This window comes from Gorilla gorilla, chromosome 13 (assembly GCF_029281585.2).
Source record: "Gorilla gorilla gorilla isolate KB3781 chromosome 13, NHGRI_mGorGor1-v2.1_pri, whole genome shotgun sequence".
Classification (NCBI taxonomy): Eukaryota; Metazoa; Chordata; class Mammalia; order Primates; family Hominidae; genus Gorilla; species Gorilla gorilla.
The window spans coordinates 101,653,871-101,676,046 of record NC_073237.2 but is presented as its reverse complement, the minus strand read 5'-3'; the positions used below and the strand labels follow the sequence as shown (position 1 = coordinate 101,676,046).

Genomic DNA, 22,176 nt, shown 5'->3' with positions numbered 1-22,176 from the left:
TTTTCCCCTTAGCATCATGTTTTCAAGGTTCATCCATGTTGTTGCATGTATCAGTACCTCATTTCTTTTTACAGCTGAGTAGTATTTTGTTGTATGGATATACAACATTTTGCTTATCATTCATCAGCTGATGGACATTAGTTATTTCTACTTTTTGGTTATTGTGAATAATGCTACTATGAACATTTGTGAGCAAGTTTTTCTTTGAACATCTGTTTTCGATCATTTGGGGTATATACCTGCATCCCATGGTAATTCTATGTTTAACTTATTGAGAAACTGCCAAACTGTTTTCCAAGTGGTGGCACCATTTTACATTCTCACCAGCAATGTATGAGTGTTCTCGTCAACACTTCTTATTGTCTATTTGTTTGAGTATAGTCATTCTAGTGGGTTTGAAGTGGTATCTCCTTGTGGTTTTGATTTGCAATTCCTTAATGACATTGAGCATTTCTTTATGTGCTTCATGGCCATTTTTAAACTTCTTTGAAGAAATAGCTCTTCAAGTCCTTTGCTCATTATGGGTTGTTTATTTTTTTGTTGTTAAGTAGTAAGAGTTGTTCACATATTCTGGACAGTAGACCTTTATCAGATACATGATTTGCAAATATTTTCTCCCATTTTGTGGGTTGTCTTTTTGTACTTTTGATTATGTCCCTTGAGGCAAAAATTTTTCAATTTTGATGAAGTCCAATTTATCTATTTTTCTTTCATTGCTTGTGTTTTTGGTTTCATAGCCAAGAAACCATGGCCCAATCCAAGGTCATGAAGATTTACTCCTATGAGTTCTTCTAAGAGGTTTAGGGTTTTAGCTCTTATATTTAGGTCCATTTTGAGGTAATTTACTTGTTATTTTGATAACATTTTGAGTCAATTTCCTTGTTATTTATTTCTAATTTCATTCTATTTGGACCTAGAATATACTTTATATGATTTAAATCTTTTAAAATTTACTGTGATTTGTTTTGTGGCCTAACATGGTTTAGCCTTGAGAATGATCCATGTGCACTTCAGAAGAATAGTGTCGAATAAAGTGCTCTACAGATGTCTATTATGTCTAGTTGGTGTATGATGCTCTTCAAGTCTTCTATTTTCTTCTTGATCTTCTGTCTAGTTATTCTATCCATTTTGAAAATGAAATATTGAAGTCTCAACTATTATTGTTGATTTGTCTATTTCTCCATTTAATTCTGTTAGTTTCTGTTTCATGTACTGTGGATTCTCTTATTAGATGCACATATGCTTATTTTTTATTTTGTCACCAAGGTTGGAGTGCAGTGGCATGATCATAGCTCACTGCAACCTCGACCTCCTGGGCTCAAGGGATCTTCCCACCTTAGCCTCCTGAGTAGCTAGAACTACCAGCACACGCCACTACACCCGGCTAATTTTAAAACTTTTTGTAGAGACAGGGTCTTGTTTTGTTGCTGAGGCTGGTCTTGAACACCTGGGCTCAAGTGACCCTCCCACTTTGGCCTCCCAAAGTGTTGGGATTACAAGGGTGAGCTACTGCACCTGGCCCACATATGTTTATAATTGCTATATGTTATTGATGCGTTGTTCCTTTTATGACTATAAAATGTCCTCTCTAGTAACAATTTTTGTCTTACTGGCTGTTTTGTCTAATATTTCTATAGCTACTCCAGTTCTCTTTTGATGACTATTTGCATGGAATATCTTTTTCCATCTTTTCACTTTCATCCTATTTGTGTCTTTGGACGTAAATTGAGTCTCTTGCAGATATTATATAGTTGGAGTCTGTTTTTTAATCTATCCCACTAACTCTGCCTTTTAACTGAAGAGTTTAATCCATTTACATTTTAAAAAACTGGTAAGTGAGGCCTTGCTTCTGCCATTTTGTTGTTTATTTCCTTTATATCATATCTGTGTCTTCTCTTATGTTTAATTGATTTTTCTAGTGTATTATTTTGATTCTCATTTCCTTTTATGAATGTATATTTTTAGTTATTTTGTTAATGTTACCTTGGGGGTTATAATTAACATCCTAAATTTATAATAATTTAGTTTGAATTAATACCAATTTAGCTTAAATAATGTACAAACACTGTGTTCCTGTGTAGCTCCACCTTCTCCCTTTATGTTGTTATTGTCATACATTATATCTTTATACATTGTGTGTTCATTCAGATACATTTATAATTATTGTTTTATGCATTTGCCTTTTAAATCATATAGAAAAAAAAGTGAGTGACAGGCCGGGTGCGGTGGCTCACGCCTGTAATCCCAGCACTTTGGGAAGCCGAGGTGGGTGGATCACCTGAGGTCAGGAGATCGAGACCAGCCTGGGCAACATGGTAAAACTCTGTCTCTACTAAAAAAGACAAAAATTAGCCAGGTGTGGTGGCATGCACCTGTAGTCCCAGCTACTCAGGAGGCTGAGGCAGGAGAATCACTTGAACTCAGGAGCTGGAGGTTGCAGTGAGCTGAGATCATGCCACTACACTCAGCCTGAGCAACAGAGCAAGACTCCGTCTCAAATACAACAAAAACAACAACAACAACAAATGAGTGACAAACAAAAAATACAATAATACTAGCTTTTATGTTTACCTATGTAGTTTCCTTACTGATGTTTTTATGTTTTATTTTTTTGTATAGCTAGAGTTACTTGTGTTCTTTCATTTCTTCCTGAATAATTTCCCTTAGCATTTCTCCTAGGGCAGGTCTACTAGAAGCAAACTTCCTCCACTTTTGTTTATATGAGAATGTCTTGATTTCTTTCAGTTTTTTGTTTTTATTTTATTTTATTTTTTGAGATGGAATCTCAGTCTGTCGCCCAGGCTGGAGTGCAGTGGCGAGATCTCGGCTCACAGCAGCCTCCGCCTCCCAGGTTCAAGCAATTCTCCTGCCTCAGCTGGGATTACAGGCGCCTACCGCTACGCCAGCTAATTTTTGTATCTTTAGTATAGACAGGGTTTCACCATGTTGGCCAGGCTTGTCTCCAACTCCTGACCTCAGGTGATCCACCTGCCTCGGCCTCTCAAAGTGCTGGGATTACAGGTGTGAGCCACCGTGCCTGGCCTTATTTTTATTTTTTGAGACAGAGTCTTGGTCTGTTGTCCAGGCTGGAGTGCAGTGGCATGATCTCAGCTCACTGTAACCTCCACCTCCCAGGTTCAAGTGATTCTCCTGCTTCAGCCTCCCAAGTAGCTGGGATTACAGACATGTGCCATCACACCCAGCTAATTTTTGTATTTTTAGTATAGACAAGGCTTCCTCATGTTGGCCAGGCTGGTCTTGAACTCCTGACCTCAGGTGATCCGCCTGCCTCAGCCTCCCAAAGTGCTGAGATTACAGTGGGATTACAGGTGTGAGCCACTGTGCCTGGCCTTCTTTCAGTTTTGGTGGAGAATTTTATTGAATACAGGATTCTTGATTAACAATTGTTTTTCTTTCAGGGTTACTATACATCATCCCTCATTCTGATAAATCAGGGAATAATCTTATTAAGGATCACTTATATGTAGTGAGCTGCTTCCCTCTTGCTGCAATCGATATTTTCTATTTTTCTTTGTCAACAATTTTGTTATAATCTGTTTGAGTGTGGATCTCTTTAGGTTTATTTTATGTGGAGTTTGTTGAGCTTCTTAGATGTGCATTCATGTCTTTATCACTTTTGAGAAGTTTTCAACCATTATTTCTTCAAGTATTTTTTTCTTTATAGCCCAGACCTTATAAGACAATATTTCTTCAAATATTATTTCTGCTCCTTTCTTTCTCTCTTCTCTTTCTGGGACTCCCATTCTGTGTATGTTGGTGTGCTTGAGGGTATCCCACAGGTCTCCTAGGCTCTGTTCAGTTTTCTTCACTCTTTTCTTTTTCTGCTCCTTAGACTGAATAATCTCAGTTGATCTATCTTCCAATTTGGTGATTCTTTCTTCTGCCTGCTCAAATCTGCTACTGAACCCCTCTTAGTGAATTTTTGGTATCAATTATTTTCAACTCCAGGTTTTCTATTTGGTTCCCTTTTTTATCATTTCTATATTTTTACTGATGTCTTCTATTAGGTAAAACATTGTTCTCTTGATTTTCTTTAGTTCTTTGTCCTTCACTTTCTTTATCTCTTTGAGCATATTTAAGACAGTTGATTGAAAGTCTCTGTTTAGTAAGTCAAATATCTGGGCTTCTTCAAAGACAGTTTCTTTTTAAAAAAATTTTTTTTAAAGAGATGAAGTCTTGCTCTGTCACCTGGGCTGGAGTGCAGTGGCTCAATCTCAGCTCACTGCGGCCTTGAACTCCTGGGCTCAAGGAAGCCTCCCACCTCAGCCTCCTGAGTAGGTGGGACTACAGATGCATGCCACCATGTTTGGCTAATTTTTCTATTTTTTGGTAGACATGGGGTCTCACTATGTTGCCCAGGCTGGTCTTGAACTCCTGGCCTCAAGCAATCCTCCTGCCTCAGCCTCCCAAGGTATTGAGATTATAGGTGTGAGCCACCACGTCTGGCCAGTTTCTGTTAATTTCTACTGTTAATAGGCTGTACTTTCTTATTTCTTTGTGTACCTTGTAATTTCTTGTTGTTGAAAACTGGACATTTTGCATATTATAATGTGGCAACTCTGGAAATCAGATTCTTCCTCCTCCCTAGGGTTTGTTGTTGCTGGCTTATTGTGGGTTATAGTTGTTTATTTGTTTAATGACTTTTCTGAACTATTTCTTGTAGAGACTGTATTCTTTGGTGTGTGTGTATGTGTGGTCACTGAAGTCTCTGTTTTGTTAGTTTCTGGTCAGCTAGTGATTTGACAGAGTTTTCCTTAAATACCTGGAGCCACAAAAAAAAAGAGATCACCTTCCAGTCTTTGCACATTCATTCTTTATGGCGGCACTGCTTAACACTTAGCAAGACTGTTTACAACTCTGCTCTAGCCTTTACTTCCTGCTTGCATCGAAAGGTTAGCCAGAAGCGAACGTTTGTGGTCTTCTCAGGTCCTTCCTGTGTCAAGCCCTGGGCATGTGTGTGGCCTTGGACATTTCCTAGTATATGCAGGAGCTTTTGAAAGCTGTTATTCCTCCGTGTATGTCCTTTTCTAGCCTCTTCTTTCCCAGGCTTCCATCTGTCTGCTGTTTGCCGCATCTGTTATTCTTCACCACAGGTTGCTGCAGCTAGTATATAAGCCTTTAAGTGCCATTGACAAATGTCACTTGGGAGATCACTTCAACCCTAAGAAGCTTCTGAGGCATGTGACACAAAGATAAACCCCTGAGTTGATCATTCAGGGAGCCACCAGACAATTCAAAACACACAACCACAATTTTTTTTTTGAGAACAAGGTCTAACCACACATTGCTTACTTGGGCATTGGCAAGCCACATCAGAAACATGAGCCACCACTTTCACAGATGCTGCTAAGCTGGTGAGTGGAGATGGTATGCAGATAAGTTAACATGCCTCAGTGCTCTTACTGAAAGTCTTTATTTAGCATTTGCCTAGGTGTGTAAGTTCTTTATTAGATTCTAGAATTTGGTAAAAATTGATTGGACAGTTTTTGCCAATTTGATCATCATTTTTGTGGAATGATGGAGTTTTGGAATTTCCTGCTCTGCCATTTCAATCATATCATCCCACCATTAGCTTTTTTTTTTTTTTTTAAATGGAGTCTTGCTCTGTCGCCCAGGCTGGAGTGCAGTGGCAAAATCTCGGCTCACTGCAACCTCCGCCTCCCCGATTCAAGAGATTCTCCTGCCTCAGCCTCCCGAGTAGCTGGGATTGCAGGTGCCCGCCATCACACCCAGCTAATTTTTTGTATTTTCAGTAGAGATGGAGTTTCACCATGTTTCCCAGGCTGGTTTCGAACTCCTCACCTCAAGTGATCCACCCACCTTGGCCTCCCAAAGTCCTAGGATTACAGATGTGAGCCACCGCGCCTAGCCACCATTAGCTTTTATACATAAAACTAGCATGGAGACTCTAGCTTGTTCTGTTCACTTTTATATTCTTGGCTTCTAACACATAGTAGGTACTCATTAAATATCTGTTAGCTAATGAATGAGTGAAATGAAAAAATTATCATTGTCTTACACAATCCCTATAAAACATGACTATTCCCATTTTACAAAGGAAGATCCTGAGCCTCAAAAAGGTTTTGTGGCTTTCGCAGGTTACCCAGCTTCTACAGCAAGAGGCAGAGACAGATTCAATATCCACAGTGCCAAACCTTTGTTCTCTTCCTTATACGATGCTGTCTCCTTTAGGCATCAGAAAATAAGGAGATAACAACTCTGTTGTATTTAACTGCTTTCGAAGCATATTCCTATCCCCTAAGTTCATTTATTTATCATCATAGTCCTACAGCACAGGCTGAGCATATAACATTTTATAGTCAAGAAAACAGGCAGAGAGGACAAACAACCCATGATTGGACTGGAGGCACCGGCAATAAATTCAAATACTCGAAATCCTATGTCAGTGCTTTTTCTGTTATTTTATCTTGTCTCTTTATGAAAGTAAATACGGCTTCATCTTAAAGTGGTTCTTTCCAGGTGAAAAGTAAATTATTTTCCAATGCAGCATTGCATGCAAACCAGGACCTGGAGATTCACTCTTCACTCCTGTCTTTCTTTCACTTGGCCCCTTACACCAACCAATCATCCGTTTTTGATGATTCTATCCCTCCATTAGCTTTTAAATATATCCCTTTCTCTCCATTCTTTTTTTTTTTTTTTTTTTGAGATGAGTCCTGCTCTGTCACCCAGGCTGGAGTGCAGTGGCACAATCTTAGCTCACTGCAACCTCTGCCTCCCAGGTTCAAGCGATTCTCCTGCCTTTTCTCTCCATTCTTATTGCTAGTGCCCTAGTTGGAATTCTCATTCTGAATCACATGGTATATTACAATGGTCTCTTCACTTTGTTTTCCTGGCCCAGAAGCAACTCACCCCATGCCATACTCCCCACTGTTGTCAGGGTAATTTTTCCCCTGAAAGGCAAATATCTCCAAACATTCCTTGGTTAAAATCTTTTAGCAAGTTCTCATTTTCTGCAGCATAAAATCAGGACCGTTAGGGTGGCCTGCAAGACCCTCGAGGTCTGATGCCTACTGACCGCTCCAATTTCATGTCCCCACACCTACACTTCAGTACAGATTCACAGACACATCATCATTTCTTCACACACGCTATTCCTCCTTGGAACGCTCTCCACTTCCCTTTCCCCAAAGGCTTATTTACTTATTACAGCCCCACCTCCCTGCCCCTCCCACCTTCAGGTGGGTCTCCCTGCTACTCCTGAGTTAACTCTGTTAGAGGGGCTGGCACACTAGATTACAATCATCTGCTTACTCCTTTGCTTCCTAAATAGGGTGTGAGTTTTCAGAGGGCAGAGGCTGGGTCTCTTATTCTGGTATTCTTAGCTAATATAGAACTCAGTGAATGTATCCGAAATAAATGAAGACTTATCTTTCTGTTTTATTTACACCCAAGAACCATGTCGTGTAACTCATAGTAAAACAGATCTAAATAAGGTATGAGGTAACAACTTCAATGAAAGCACCAGGAAATTACATGCTGGGACTTCCCCAGCTTAGCATCCCCAAATCCCAATTTAAGAGCCATATGTGGGTTATTTTTGCTTCCACAGTAAACTGAAGAATGCATAAACCTTCTTCTACCAGAGAATAAAATTCTATTGATCTTTGTGTTTTCCTTTTCTATCAGGTTGCTAAGAAAGCTGAAAGAATTTAAGGCTTCAGTGCACTGTGACCATATTAGTCCTAGAGTCTAGCATATTTGTTTCTTCCTGTTTATGTCTTTGCTTTTATATTTTTAGTTTAATAATCTTTTCGGGCTGGGCATGGTGGCTCACACCTGTAATCTCAGCACTTTGGGAGTCCGAGTTGGGAAGATTGCTTGAATCCAGGAGTTGGAGACCAGCCTGGGCAACAAAGCGAGACCCTGCCTTTCCAAAAAAAAAAAAAAAAAAAAAAAGCTGGGTGTGAAGGTGCATGCCTGTACTCTCAGCTATTCCAGAGGCTGAGGTGGGAGGATCGCTTGAGCTATGGAGTTTGAGGCTGCAGTGGGCTATGATGGGATCACTGCACTCCAGCCTGGGGTTAAAAAAAACTTTTTGTATATGTGCCTTTTTGGAAAATAAAAGCAGCATAAATATATAAACAGACACTAAAAACATACTGCATGTTATTTCTTGTTAGCATAGAAGCACACCAATGGTTAGCGTGACAATGTAGAAGAGTAGAGTTGGAGTCATTGAGAGAAGGTTTGTCTGCAACTACCTAAGCAACACACGCCTTTGTTATGTGGGGAGCTGAAAACCAGAAATCATTATCAGGGAGTGGAAAACATTTTTTGCTGGCACAGATAAATATTTTCAGGACCTCTAACTCTTCTTTAATGGACTCCTTCCTATCACTACAGAGATTTTACAACAGTTAGCATGGAACAGAAAAGGTAAATATTTCCAATATTCAATGAAGTAGAGAATCAGAGCTTAGATGAATTTGACCATCTGGCAAAAGCCCCTATCTCTAAATGAAGAGATGGCACACATCATCCTGAGTATAGGCCTTCATGATTTATTTTCCCTTTCCCTCCAATTTCATTAGTCACCAAGCCTGTTGGATTTCCCGCTGGAATCCTGCTCTTTTCCAGTCTGCCTCTTAGGCCCCAGCTCAGGCTTCCTTCCTCCCAAGTCTTTCTCTTCTAGATTTCCACTCTCAACGCAGTCTCCATATGGCTAGATTGCTCCTCTGCTTACAACCTGTCACAGGCTCCCCACAACTCACACTTTAGGTCTGAACACACATGTAAGAGTCCTGTATCCTCTCCAGGGTCACCTCTTGGTGCAAACCCACATCTTCTTTGCTCTGGACATCCTGAATGACTTGTGTTCCTCATGTTGCTATATGAGTGCCAAAGTGCTTCTATTCTGGGTAGAATCACCCTCCCACCCCTTCATCATCTGGCTAATCCCTGCTTATCCTTCAAGACTCAGCTGAGACAGTTTCTCCCAATGACCTCAACACCTTCCTGTGTGCTCCAAAGCACTCTCTACTATCACTGCTCTCTGCGTCCGTCATTAGGCTGTGAGCTACTTAAGATCAGGGAGTATTTAGAACTGAGCTCCCAGAATATAACTCTGGCTGACCAAAAGAGGTCTCAGCAAATGCTTGTTGAATGAAAGTGGATACATTTAGCACACTGCTGTGAGCATGCTTAGGAAATGCATCTGAAATGGGCCTCGCACATCACAATTTCCATGAAATGTGAGATGTGCATCTCCCTAATCCCCACCTATCATTTCCATCATCCTATTATTTCAAGTCTATCATTTCTATTATTTCTTCTAATCTTTCTAATTTTATCAGATCCTCTCCACTCCTTCTCCTGACCTTTCCCTGGTCTAATAATAATAATAAAAAAATCCTAAATCCATTTAGATTTGACTTAGATTTGTTTTCAAATTGAAAGCCCATTGTCCTAAATTACAATTTATTAAATGGACCCTTTCCTTCCTTATTCATTTTAGGTATATTCTATTTTAAGTATAATCCCTTATAAATAATACGATTTGTTTTGGAAACTTTCTCTTCTATTCCACTGGCCTATTATCACACTGGTTTAGTTACTATCATTTTATTATCTTACCTAGCTATTTGTGTTTAATATAATTTTTTCCTGTTAAAAACTATAGAGGAATATTTTAAATATACAAATAAGCAAAGGAAAAGCTAAAATTACTCATAGTCCCACAAAACAGAGATAACCATAATCATCATTTTTATGTAGATGGCTTTCACAGCTGGCTTTCACTTAACCATTTTGCCAAATAAACTGATCTTTTCCAAGCTTCTGTAGAATGTACTGGCTGATGACTGTCGTATGCTGAATGTTCCTGGAGAGGGGCTTCCACTCAGAGGCCTGTGTTCCGTGTTCTCATTCTCAGCATCAGGAGGTTGTGCTAACAAGGGTCAGGTGTGTATATTTCAACATGTTATGCCAGGTGTAGTGGTTACACTACTGCCAGGATTATTTAAATATTATGTATATTGCTAAAAACAACGAATATGAAGAGAGTAGTTTCTATAAAAATTAACCCTTTAAAAAGTTGAATACCTTGCAAAGGTTGAATAAAGGTAAGTGCTAAAACTACTACTCTCAAGTTATATGTAGGTGAGAAATACAAACACTGCAAAGAAATTATAAAAACTATAAAAACCTGGGAACCTATATTCAGTGGGCTTTGTAAGCACTTCTAAATTTTTTAATCCATTTTAATAAATCAATATTTCATATTATTGCACTTTCAGGAGGTTACATTATTGGTGTCTTTAATGTCAAAGACAGTAGACATCTTCAGATGAGTCAGGAGTCAGAAAGAAGAATATACCTATGTCAACAATTGGCCAATAAACATTGACATGTTGTAGTTTAAAACAATTTTCTTTTTCTTTTTCTTTCTTTTTTTTTTTTTTTTTTGAGATGGCGTCTCGCTCTGTCACCAGGCTGGAGTGCAGTGGCAGAATCTCGGCTCACTGCAACCTCCACCTTGCTGGTTCAAGCGATTCTCCTGCCTCAGCCTCCCGAGTAGCTGGGACTACAGGCATGCACCCCCACACTCAGCTAATTTTTGTATTTTTAGTAGAGACGGGGTTTCACCATGTTGGCCAGGACGGTCTCGATCTTTTGATCTGGTGATCCACCTGCCTCAGCCTCCCAAAGTGCTGGGATTACAGGCACAAGCCACCGCACCCAGCCTTCTTTTTCTTTTGAGACGGAGTTTCACTCTTGCTGCCCGGGCTGCAGTGCAATGGCACGATCTCGGCTCACTGCAACGTATGCCTCCCGGGTTCAAGCAATTCTCCTGCCTCAGCCTCCTGAGTAGCTGGGATTACAGGCAGGTGACACCGTGCCCGGATAATTCTGTATTTTTGGTAGAGACGGGGTTTCTCCATGTTGGTCAGGCTGGTCTCAAACACCTTACCTCAGGTGATCCACCCATGTCGGCCACCCAAAACGCTGGGATTACAGGCATGAGCCACTGCACCTGGCCAAAAATTTTCATTTTTAATGATTCTCCTCCTTAACCCAATTTTTCAATTAACCAGTTAACTACCAGTGCCTACAGGGCTGAGAGAGCACCTACTATATTTTAAGATGTCTAAGAAAATTTATTTCATATAAATGAGATCGTGCATTGCTTGAGCCCCTGCTTTCTTCACTAACTATATTATAAACATTAATCCAATGTATTAAATATTATTTACATCATTGTGAATGCCTGCCCAGTCCTTCCTATTGAACTTTTATTTATGCTTTTTAAAATTTAACATTAAATATGTACCTTTCTTGATTTCCTCTTTGACAGGACTAACAGGAAGCTTGGAATTTAGTCATATGCCTAGCCTGGGATTCTTACATAGCTAATCTCCTTTTCTCAATTTTTTTCAATTTGCTTATTACACAACTTGTGTGTGTGTGTGTTAAAATTGTTTTATTTTGTTGTAAGCTGTGAGAATCCTTTCTGGAAGATGGAGTGAGTAGACCAACCTTAAATACCTAATAGCCTGTCTCCCAATGTGAGGTTACAGGATGCAACCTGAGATTGACTGAAAGCCACTTTGTTTTGCCTTGAAGGCAGTTCCTTACTGTTGCCTCTCTAGTCTGACAGTCCTGGCCAGGGAGCTTGTAAGTACCTAGAATGCTTTAAGTTTTCTATTGAAATTGGTGATAAGCCCATGAAATGGTCTAATAGCTTAGCTTTACTTTTTCTGGAATCCTAAATTTAACCTAGGTGAATCTGCTAAAATTATTTTTCTTGGAATTGGGACAGTAAATGAGGCACATCAAATTAAAAGCATAAAGCATTTCTTATTTTCACTACTACTTGCCACAAGTGAAAAAACAATGTGTAGAGCAAGCTTGTCCAACCCACGGCCCGCGAGACGCATGCAGCCCAGGACGGCTTTGAATGCAGCCTGACACAAATTCGTAAACTTTTTAAAAAGATTTTTTCTGTGTGTGATTTTTTTTTTCTTAGCTTATCAGCTATGGTTAGTGTTAGCGTATTTTATGTGCGGCCCAAGACAATTCTTCCTCTTCCAGTGTGGCCCAGGAAAGCCAAAAGATTGGACACCCCTGGTAGAGGCAGAAACTCACTGGGTTAGTTCCACAGCATCTGATCAAAGATATGAGGCCAAAGAGCCTCTCGAGGTACTGGCTTCCTTCTGAACCCTTCAACATGTGTAAGAGTTTTGAGCTGTACAGCTATTTAAAGCAGCTAAAATTTTAATCACTACTTACATATTAAGATACGGTGCGTAAGTTTTGTGCCTCCTGAAAGAATCCTCTAGATTTTTCTTTATTTCCTTCAAGTTGAGGTTAAATACAGAGTACGCTTTCCATAGTCAAACAGAAAGAAAAGACTTTCAGGTACCTTTCAGATGTGAGGCTTTTCACAGGCTCTTTAATCCTTAGGTGGTCTATATAATAGAAATTACGTAAATCTGCATCAGAACCACTCAAGAAAAGAAAGAACAGTCCAGATTGGTTAATATTCTACAGAATCTCAAATTCCTCCAGTGTTTAAGACTCCTCACGATTATTCTGTAACAACTCTTTTTGGCAGGATGGTGTAAACAACCAGGACTATCATCAGCTCACATTTGCTAATAAAAGGCAGTTTACAGTGCAGCCCCTCAAGAAAAATCCAAAATAACAAATTAGAAGAGGTTTACGGTATTCCAAAAGGTCTTCCACTTAAGAAGAACATCCCTTCCTTCGTCCCTAACATTACCTAAAATTATTGGTTTTTAAAAAGCTTGATTTTTCTAAACTTTAAATGGGGCACAGCTACTGCCTAAATGATGGCACACCACACAGTTTCACAAACGCACTAAACTCATTACAGATCCAGGCTCCAATTCACGTGCAGGGCACTGAACCAGGCACAATGAATGTCTTCCATGATGGACACTGTCCAGCGGAGGCTTTTCTTTTCTTTTTTTCTTTTTTTTTTGAGACCGAGTCTCGCTATGACCCCCAGGCTGGAGTGCGGTGATGCGATCTTGGCTCACTGCAAGCTCCGCCTCCCGGGTTCAGGCCATTCTCCTGCCTCAGTCTCCCGAGTAGCTGGGACTACAGGCGCCCGCCACCACGCCCGGCTTATTTTTTTGTATTTTTTTTAGTAGAGACGGGTTTTCACCGTGTTAGCCAGGATGGTCTCGATCTCCTCATCTTGTGATCCGTCCGCCTCGGCCTCCCAAAGTGCTGGGATTACAGGCATGAGCCACCGCGCCCGGCCCAGTGGAGGCTTTTCTACTCTGCCTGATGATTGAGTTCAGTTGCAATCTTAGCATTCACGTGGCAACTCAGACTCCAGCTATGAAGCCTGGCCAGGCAGTGGATGAACTTTGTACTTCAGAAATTGGTTTAGGTGCATTTATAGTTGCTATTCCGAAGCCCCCAGAACATGCTGTGAGAGACAGAAAGGAACAGCTGGGAAATTCTGGGGCACCCTTGCAGCATACTGACCTAATTTGAAACGAAGATGTTGCCCATGATTTTATCAGTCACCACCCTGGGCATGGGGAAGTGTTACAACACAGTAGACAATAACATTCTTTCCTATAAAATTTTATTTATTACATAAAAAATTCTATACATTTGTTAGACTAAAATACAGTTTTCATTATAATTCTGGCAACTGAGTCAGTACACAGAGAAAACTTAGCATTAGATCAGCACTTTTCTTTCTAGTTCGTATTTCTGCACAAGAAAAACATTTCAAAGCTCCGTTTCATATAGGCTGATTGTTCTCTGAAGCCAGATGGAATTCCATCCAATTCAGAGCTCTTGGAAGTTAATTTCCCAGCAAGATTTGATAACTCCAACTCCAGAAAGTTAATTGCTTAATATACATATTTTTAAAGTCCTCTGAGAGCATAATGCTCCATCTGTAAAGTCTGCACTGTGTCAATAACGACCGTCACAAATACTAGGGCTACAACTGTGTCTGTGGGGCATGTTCAAGCACCTACATGTTTGTTCCCCCACATGAATACAGTGTAGTGACACTGTAATAAGAAAAAAATCCAAAATAATGGTAAGGTAAATGATTCCAAACTATGAATTCATGGAAGGCTTAACTGTGATCCTCCAGTTTATAATGGACAAAGACAAGACAAGATACAAAAATTCATTTTGGCACTATGAAATAGGATGCAAATGGCAAAAAAAAAAAAAAAAGACAAAAAGGCATCAGACTGAGAAATATGTGACACCACAGCATACTTCTCATGCCACTTTACACAGCTGCGAGAAATCAAGACAGACTGATGTGTGTTTTCTGCTCATATCACCCCATATGCTGGGCTGGGCTTGACACTGGATGTGAAGACTCAGTGCCTGAGAGATCAATAGCAGGTCCCTACTGTATTGACTGATCTTTAAATTTGGCCGCCTTATTATTCTAGGAGCTCTATTCTAAACTCAAGGAGTTCAGAAAGGCTGTGCCAGCCAGTAAGTAAAGTTGGACCTTTGGTCTTCAGAAGATAGGGTTTTGTCTTTGGTTGTTTTTTGAAGCCCCTGTCATTTTGCTTGATGCCCTTCACACTTTTCTCCCTGCCTTTTTGTTAAAGTTTTTTTCTCCTGTAATAAAATCAGTTAATAACCACTGAACTAACTTCTTTAGATTAAAGCTCTATTAGAAGTGCATTCAGTGGTCCAGAATATTCTGAGAAAGTATAACAACTTCTTTCATTATGGAGCTCTCAGTATCTTTTTATAGGGAAGAAGTCAGAAAACTCCAACAACACAACACAATCTAGTAGCATTAAGGCAACACAGCAGAAGAAAAGTTAACTGTCCCCATGTGATCATCTCTGAAAATCAATAGGCAAAAACAATAGGGGCCAAAAACCAAGTTCTGAGCACAGACTACAGGAACCTAGAGGATGGGGAAAATCTAATTAATAGTCCCTATTTCAAATCACCAGCCCCCAAAGCTATCCTATTATTGTCACATTCCTGTGGGGTATCTAATACAATTTACGAAAAAAAAAAAAAGTCACCACCTGATTATTAACATGGTAAATGAAGAAGGAGCTCACATTTTCTAGTGGCAACTAGAATGATCCATGGAACCCATTCTATCTGCCCAATTATTCCCAAGTCTTCTTTACAATGCCTACTTTTTTTACTCATATGGTTTAACACATGCTTCTGAAACGACAGTTCAAATTATAATCCTAGCTGACAGGATGGGTGGATCAGATTCATACACGAAGGTCAGAATATTCCCTTTAAGTCTTACACTTCTGTGACAAAAGGACATATCACATTTAGATACTTAGACTGGACTTACGCCCTCTTCTATCCAATATGGGAATTTCCACCAGTGGTCTCTGCATTTACTACTGTGGAAGGTTCATTAAAACTCTTCTAGGCCAGGGGCGGTGGCTCATGCCTGTAATCCCAGCACTCTGGGAGGCTGAGGCGGGTGGATCACCTGAGGTCAGGAGCTCGAGATCGGCCTGGCCAACGTGGTGAAACCCCGTCTCTACTAAAAATACAAAAATTAGCTGGTTGTGGTGGCACATGCCTGTGGTCCCAGCTACTCAGGAGGCTGATGCAGGAGAATCGCTTGAACCTGGGAGGTGGAGGTTGCACTGAGCTAAGATTGCACCACTGCACTCTAAGCTGGCGATAGAGCGAGACTCCGTCTCAAAAAAACACCAAAAACAAACAAAAAACCCCCCAAACTTTTCTAGGAGTGTGGGGCGGGGTAGGGGGCTGACTTTTCTCCTTTCTTCACCAGCCAGTTATGATATTTCCACTTTCTTCAGCCTGAAAAGGTGGGAAACGGTTTGATGCCTGACTGTAAGTCATGAGCCACTGGGATCAAATTTCACAAGAACTTCAAACCCCTTGATGAGTTTCTGCCTGCTTTTTCAAGGGCCCAGGGAGCCTTCCATGTAGATGCAGCACCCTTACCTAATAGTAAGGTGCAGATGTGAAGAAATCCACATGCTTCCCTAAAGAAGATAGAGTAGGTAAGGGACTGGGGGCGGAGTTCTATTGGCAGAGGAGTCTGAAGCTGCTCTAGTGGGTGACTGGAAAACACTAAAACAGAACACACCTCCCTGATTTATGCAGGGAGAAAAAACATCTTTTGCATTTCTACCTTCAGCATCTGCTCCTCCAACTTTCTACCAAATTTATTTTTTGCCAACTATGGACTACCCTTGAGTTTGCTAATTTATCATCATCTTCAACTGTTGTTGGAACTGGACATGTTGACAAATATATTTTAAGACAGTAGTATACTGATAACACTAAGCCACATAATGTCGTAATGTCATAGCTGAGCTACAATAAAAAGAATCAAGTGTTTTGGTAGATGGATTAATTACAAGGATTCCCTATTTATTTCTTCTTGGATTTTTTTTTTTTGGCTCACTGCAAATAATCTGGTACCTTGCCCCCAAATAACTGCCAGGACACACACACACACACACACACACAAACACCCTCATACCTCCAAGGAAAGAAAATCTTACTGTCATGAAGATTCAGTGTTGATCATCTTGTTATTCCTTCAGATTAGTGTGGTTTCTATTCCCTAACCTGCTACTAAATTACATAAAGTCTTTAAGTTATAAAAATGATTCCAGGTCAGAAGGTGGTAAGCATCATCTCAAAAGTATCTCTAGTGGAGGCCTAATCACTTCCTCATTTCAAAACACATTATCAGAACAACTTTAGAGCAGGCTTTTGACTTGGGTTCATTAGCCCCTGAGGGGGTACAGGGGTGGAAGCTGGCAGTCTGAGGGCCCTGAAATTCTATGAGCATTTTGAGTGTTCACAGACATGTGATGTGCATTTGAAGGAAAGATAGTCCATAGCTTTCTTAAGCTCAAAGAGACCCATTGTCCCTTCAAAATAACTTGTTTTTGAATATCAAATATTAAATTCAGGTCTTAGCAAATAAAAGTGAGAAATTTCTGAGACATTTGTAAATTACAATGTTTCCATGTTCAACTAGATCTTCACTAGACCATTAATAAAAGCTTTATTATTCTGAGCTCCGTGTCCTGGAGAAAATCATTTAAGTTGTAAAACTGAGCATCAAAACTGAAGAGCCTAATAGGTCTCGAACAATCTCACGTTTTTCACAAATTTACTAATGAATTTCCTTAGAACACATTCTGTCCATATAATTTACAAAGTGGCAATTGTTCATGCAATATTGAAACTGAATCATCATTTGTCTTTACATGTACACAATCAAGACGGGAAGAAAGGGCACTATAGTATTTCTATAGAAAAGAAAGGTTTTCCACAGAAATCAGTAAGTTTAAAAACTGCATTAAAGTTTTCTATAAGAAAGATATTTTCAAAGATTTAAATCTTGGATTAAAATTATCCTTTTAAAATTAAAACATGGAGTATAAGAATTTGGCTCAAATGTATGAAATCTGAATGGAAAAAGTGTGCTATTCTAAATTCATAAGTGTACACGACGTGTAATTTTTGTTTTTTAAGTTTGCTAGCTTTAGATTTTCTCTTGGCATATTCAAGGGTCTTGCTTTTTAAAAATTTGGACTATATGCCACTAAGTTAACAAAGATGAGTTAATTCCAAGAAGCTACTGTGTATGAATAGTGCCTACTTTTCAAAAGGGCTAACATGCATTCTTAGCACACAAAGATACATGAATATGCATTTAAAGCAAAAGGCAGCCTACGCTGTGAATACAGAATACACAAATATCTGCATTACGCTTTTACTTATGAACCCACATTTTCTCAATATACATTCACAGACCACTTCTTACCAGTTCTAGGCAAGCCATTATAGTGCACTCTTATGTGTCAGATGGAATGTATGAAAAGAATACAGAAATTAACTGTGGCAGGTGCACTGATAAGCCTCCAGACTCTGAGAGTTTTATTTATTGTTTTTTTTTTTTTTTAAAGTAGCAGTAGAAAAGCAGTAAAGAACTTACTTATTGAAAAGTGAAAGCTTAAAGACCTTTCTGGAGGAAACTTCTCAGAGGCCATGTTAAGGCTATAGGAAAGTCCAATTTAAATGACAAGGTTACTGACCAAAAATCAAATAAAATATTCAAGTCATCATTACTGGCAGTTCTGGTTTTGGAACTGATCCCAGAATTCTACCTTGCAGGCTAGGAGATCTCTTAAAATGGCTGTTAGTAGCTAGTAATAGTGCATGGTGGAAATAGTTGAAGCCTCAGGGGCAGTGATGTGGCCTCACACATATGTGGTGCCTGCAGTTCCTGTAGCTGTTTTGAAGAGGGAGGGAGAGGTATTAACTCTGCTCTAAAGCAGTTTGGGTCCAGAATAAAGGGGTCAGTGCCTCATACCCCCTACTAGGGTGAAATCCTAAAACTGCCCAGGGAAGGCAAGGAAGCCCTTGGCAGATACCAAGATCAGTGGTATTGGAAATAACTTACAATCAGCAGCCTAATGCCCTCACGGAAAAAAAAAAAAAAAAAAAAAAAAGAGAGAGAGAGAGAGAGCATCTCTACAAAAGAAAAACATTTCTAGCATAACTTTAAAATAAACTCAGTAAGTGCCTCCTCCTTAACCATTATAGAAAAAGTTTGGGTACCAACATACAGTTAAGCTACTTAAGTTGTAGTTACTTAGGACTTAATTATCTTATAGGATAAAATAAAAACTTTAATCCTAAACATTAGCCATTGCATTAAATGCTTTAAAGGAACAACTGGCTTTGAGCTCTGCTCATCCATGCAAGGATTATACAATCTCAGTGCTCTAGCTAAATTGCTAATGTTTTATTACTAATGCACTGGTAAGCCTCTCATAGAAGATGGGTCTCTTGGATTTACACTGAAATATAACTTTTCTCTTCCATATTATGGAAGACCTTATTCTTCAGGCAGGAGCTTAGAAAGTCTAAATTATGCACCAGAGCCTTAATTATCTGATGGCAAAAACCACGATACTCTGGTCACTACTACAATTGACAATAGAGGACCCCAATTAAAACTCTAGAAATATGAGTCCTGAATGCAGTTTTGAAGATTCACCACAGAAGAAGACAAAAACCACTACATAGAATCAATGATTTATGAAATTATTTGGGTATCCACATTTCACAGAGAAATTTCTGTTCTTCATCTATTCTTCTCACTTGGGCAGAAGATGGAAGCAGTGAGCGAATAGCAATAAGGCAGCCCATAGCTAGCTGAAGAATGACTTGAAATGAATGAAAAGAGGCAGCAGGAATATCCAAACATAACCTCAACACATTTAAATATTGCTTAAAATCCTCTGTGAGACTTTATCAAATTAATCAAGGAATAAAGCTCATGAAAGAGCGATATTCCACATATTAAATATCTCTCTGTGTGTGCCTGTGTAATGCATATCTGCATATTTCTACATGGCACATGAATTTACTTAAGGAAAACAGCCTGGCAATTAATTTGCAACTCAAATGACATGGTTACACATAGATTATAATTTCTAAACACAATGTTAGTAAAACAAAATTTATTTGTAAAACAGGACCTGTTATATAAAATGGCACACAATCAAGTTATACAAAAATACAAAATTTCTTTCTGATTACAGTTCTAGTTGCAAATGATAATTAGAAAGCATTCCTGGTGGCTTCCAAATAGCTGAGATTGCGAGCATATGGAAGAGGGAGCAGCAACAGTCCATGATGCAGGGATGTCCAAGTGAGTAGAACCTAATTTCCAAGTTCAGGACTTCCATCAGGTCACTTTGGAGGGACACCTCTTAAAATTGCTAGCTCCTGGAATGTCTTCTGTTTTGATACCCATCTTCTAGACTTTTGCCAATTCTAAATTTAGTTCCCAATGTTTGTGAAAGTCCAAAATCTGTGCGGCTATGAAACAGATGGTATTCTGAATTTTCTCACATGATTTGCTCTCTCATCTATTTGGACAATTGTTAGTTATATAATTATATTTATTCATTTCAAATGAATAAAAGAGAACAGCGATACTGTTTGGTGATACTAGATGTTAGATGTTAACTTCTGGAGAATTATTCTTTCAAAATAGCTACTCTCGCAATGTTGGTTTCCCAGATCTTGCTAAGACATGAGCTCTTAATTGTGTGTATGCATGTGTTTTTTAAAATCCAGACTCTTATTGCAAATATTCTGAAAAATCAGAAATATTACATGAACTTTTAAAAGAAACCAAGGCATTTAGCAAATTTTAGCCTAGCTAGAGTAAAGAACACCAATACTTAAAAAAAAATACAATTTACCTTTTGCAGCAATTTAAAGGTCCAACCCTTTGAAAGGAAGCACATTAGCAAATGGCTGCTTATTAAGCCCTAGTGACATTACTTGTATGCATTTCCATAATACCGATCTAATTCACTGTCTAGTTCTGGTAGGAGGCAATGCTTTCTTTCAAAAGATTCTCCTTCCATGGAATGATAAAATGCTGAGGCTTTTTTTTTTTTTTTTTTTGTACAGAGCCTGTATTTAGTGCAATAAGTTTAAAAAATTTGCTCTGAAATATTTACTTTACATTAACAAAAATAGCTTTTTTTAAAAAAATTGTAACAAAAAGGAGTTATCGCATAAACAGATCATGAATTATTCTTAGCAAATTACACTTTTTTTTTCTTAAAGCATTCACCATTACAATAAGCAGAACAATGGAGTATTAGCCATTCATATCTGGTAAGCTTCAGGAATAAAAAAGCAAAAAACCCCAAACCCACCCCCAAACAAAAACAACAGTCACACTGGAGGATCAAAACATTAGCCAATTCTTCAGTTAAACATCGTAGAACTCTGGATACTCAATGAATTGCCAAGGAGAGGAGCACCTGCCAGTGTGTTTTCAGATTGTATAGCAAGCATTTGAATAAAATGGCCGTTTAACCCTAAGCCACTGGTTACTCTGAAGCCGAAGCCCAAGCACCGGAATTTTCAATGCTTTATGTTCCATGTTTCTGTCCCTTCTTTATTCCTCCCAGCATTACTTAATCTGCAAATCAATACACAGAAACTTAAAGGCTAAACTCGCTGGGTGCCCCAGCTTCCTTTCAAATCAGGCACACAAATGTGTGGAGGATGCTACTAAAGTCAAAAAGGAAAGAAAGACAAAATATAAGGGAAAAGTTTGCATACGAAAGATTATCTACCCTTTTCTTTTTTTACCTACTTTCTTTTAAAGAAGCGTTAGGGTAAACTACAAATACCTGAGGAGTTGGTTACCTTTTAATGTTGGCTGACAAATGTATGAACTATTATGAAAATTCCCATATTGGGCCCACTTGTATGTTTCTAAAAGTAAAATGACATGGCTTCTTTGATTGGGGAAAACTGATTGGAGTAATTCCTCATTTATCTGAAAGCATATGCCTAGTCTTGACCCACTAGGACTTATGCATCAGTAAAATAAGATCTTGATTTTATACAGACATCAGGGAAATTACCCCTGAATAAACTTTAGACATAATTAGGTACAATAATTTTACCTATTTTTAAATAAAGTTAAAATCTCCTCTAAGTTATTAAAAATGTTAATCAGATATGAATTTTAACATTTCCATTAAGACAATTACAGTTGAAAACATTAAATGACGGAAGTTGCCTTGTAAAAGCCACCCGTATGAAAGGAGTACATGTTTGACAAAAATAAGCATAAAAAAGGTATTAAATCCCTGTTCCTTTTCTCTGATTTTGGCTGATTTATGTGTGTGTGTGTATATACATATACATATATACACACATACATATACATATATACACACACCCACACACACAAATACATAGTTATGTGTATATATTGTTTTGGAATGTCAATGGGTTTCCATAACCGTCGGCTAGGTTCAAGCAGAACTTGCTCCCGAAGCCTAGAAAACAAAGTCATACAGAGTATAATCTTAGACAATTACCATTAAAAGGAGATCATGAATGATGTTACAAATATACATATGGTCACAAACAGCAAGACAGCAAAATAGACTGAGAACCCTTCTCCCCTGAATTCCTGGAGCTGAAATTCTTATGAATGTTGAAAGTCACACTTTATCCAGGATCATCTCTGAGATACACAGAGCATACTTCTCTAGCCCATGTTCCTACAGTGTCTAGGATTTTTCCTCCCTTTTCTCTTTAAGTTCTTTCCTATATGATAGCAAGCAGACAGTCAGAAAATCTCTT

The 22,176-nt window shown here is 38.9% G+C and overlaps 1 protein-coding gene across 3 annotated transcripts in view; it reads right to left on the bottom strand.

Annotated features, from left to right (window-relative positions):
• SLC44A1 (solute carrier family 44 member 1) overlaps positions 1 to 22,176 on the bottom strand; it is a 193,711-nt gene that overhangs the window by 27,544 nt on the left and 143,991 nt on the right. For 2 of the 3 annotated variants that reach the window (XM_031014502.3, XM_063696633.1), the window contains one exon: positions 19,497 to 21,866. The exons of the other annotated variant lie outside the window; for it this stretch is intronic. In XM_031014502.3, coding sequence (XP_030870362.1) covers positions 21,843 to 21,866 — 24 coding nt within the window. In that variant the 3' untranslated portion in view covers positions 19,497 to 21,842. Of the gene's footprint in view, positions 1 to 19,496; positions 21,867 to 22,176 lie in introns of those variants that run through there. 3 annotated transcript variants of the gene reach the window in all.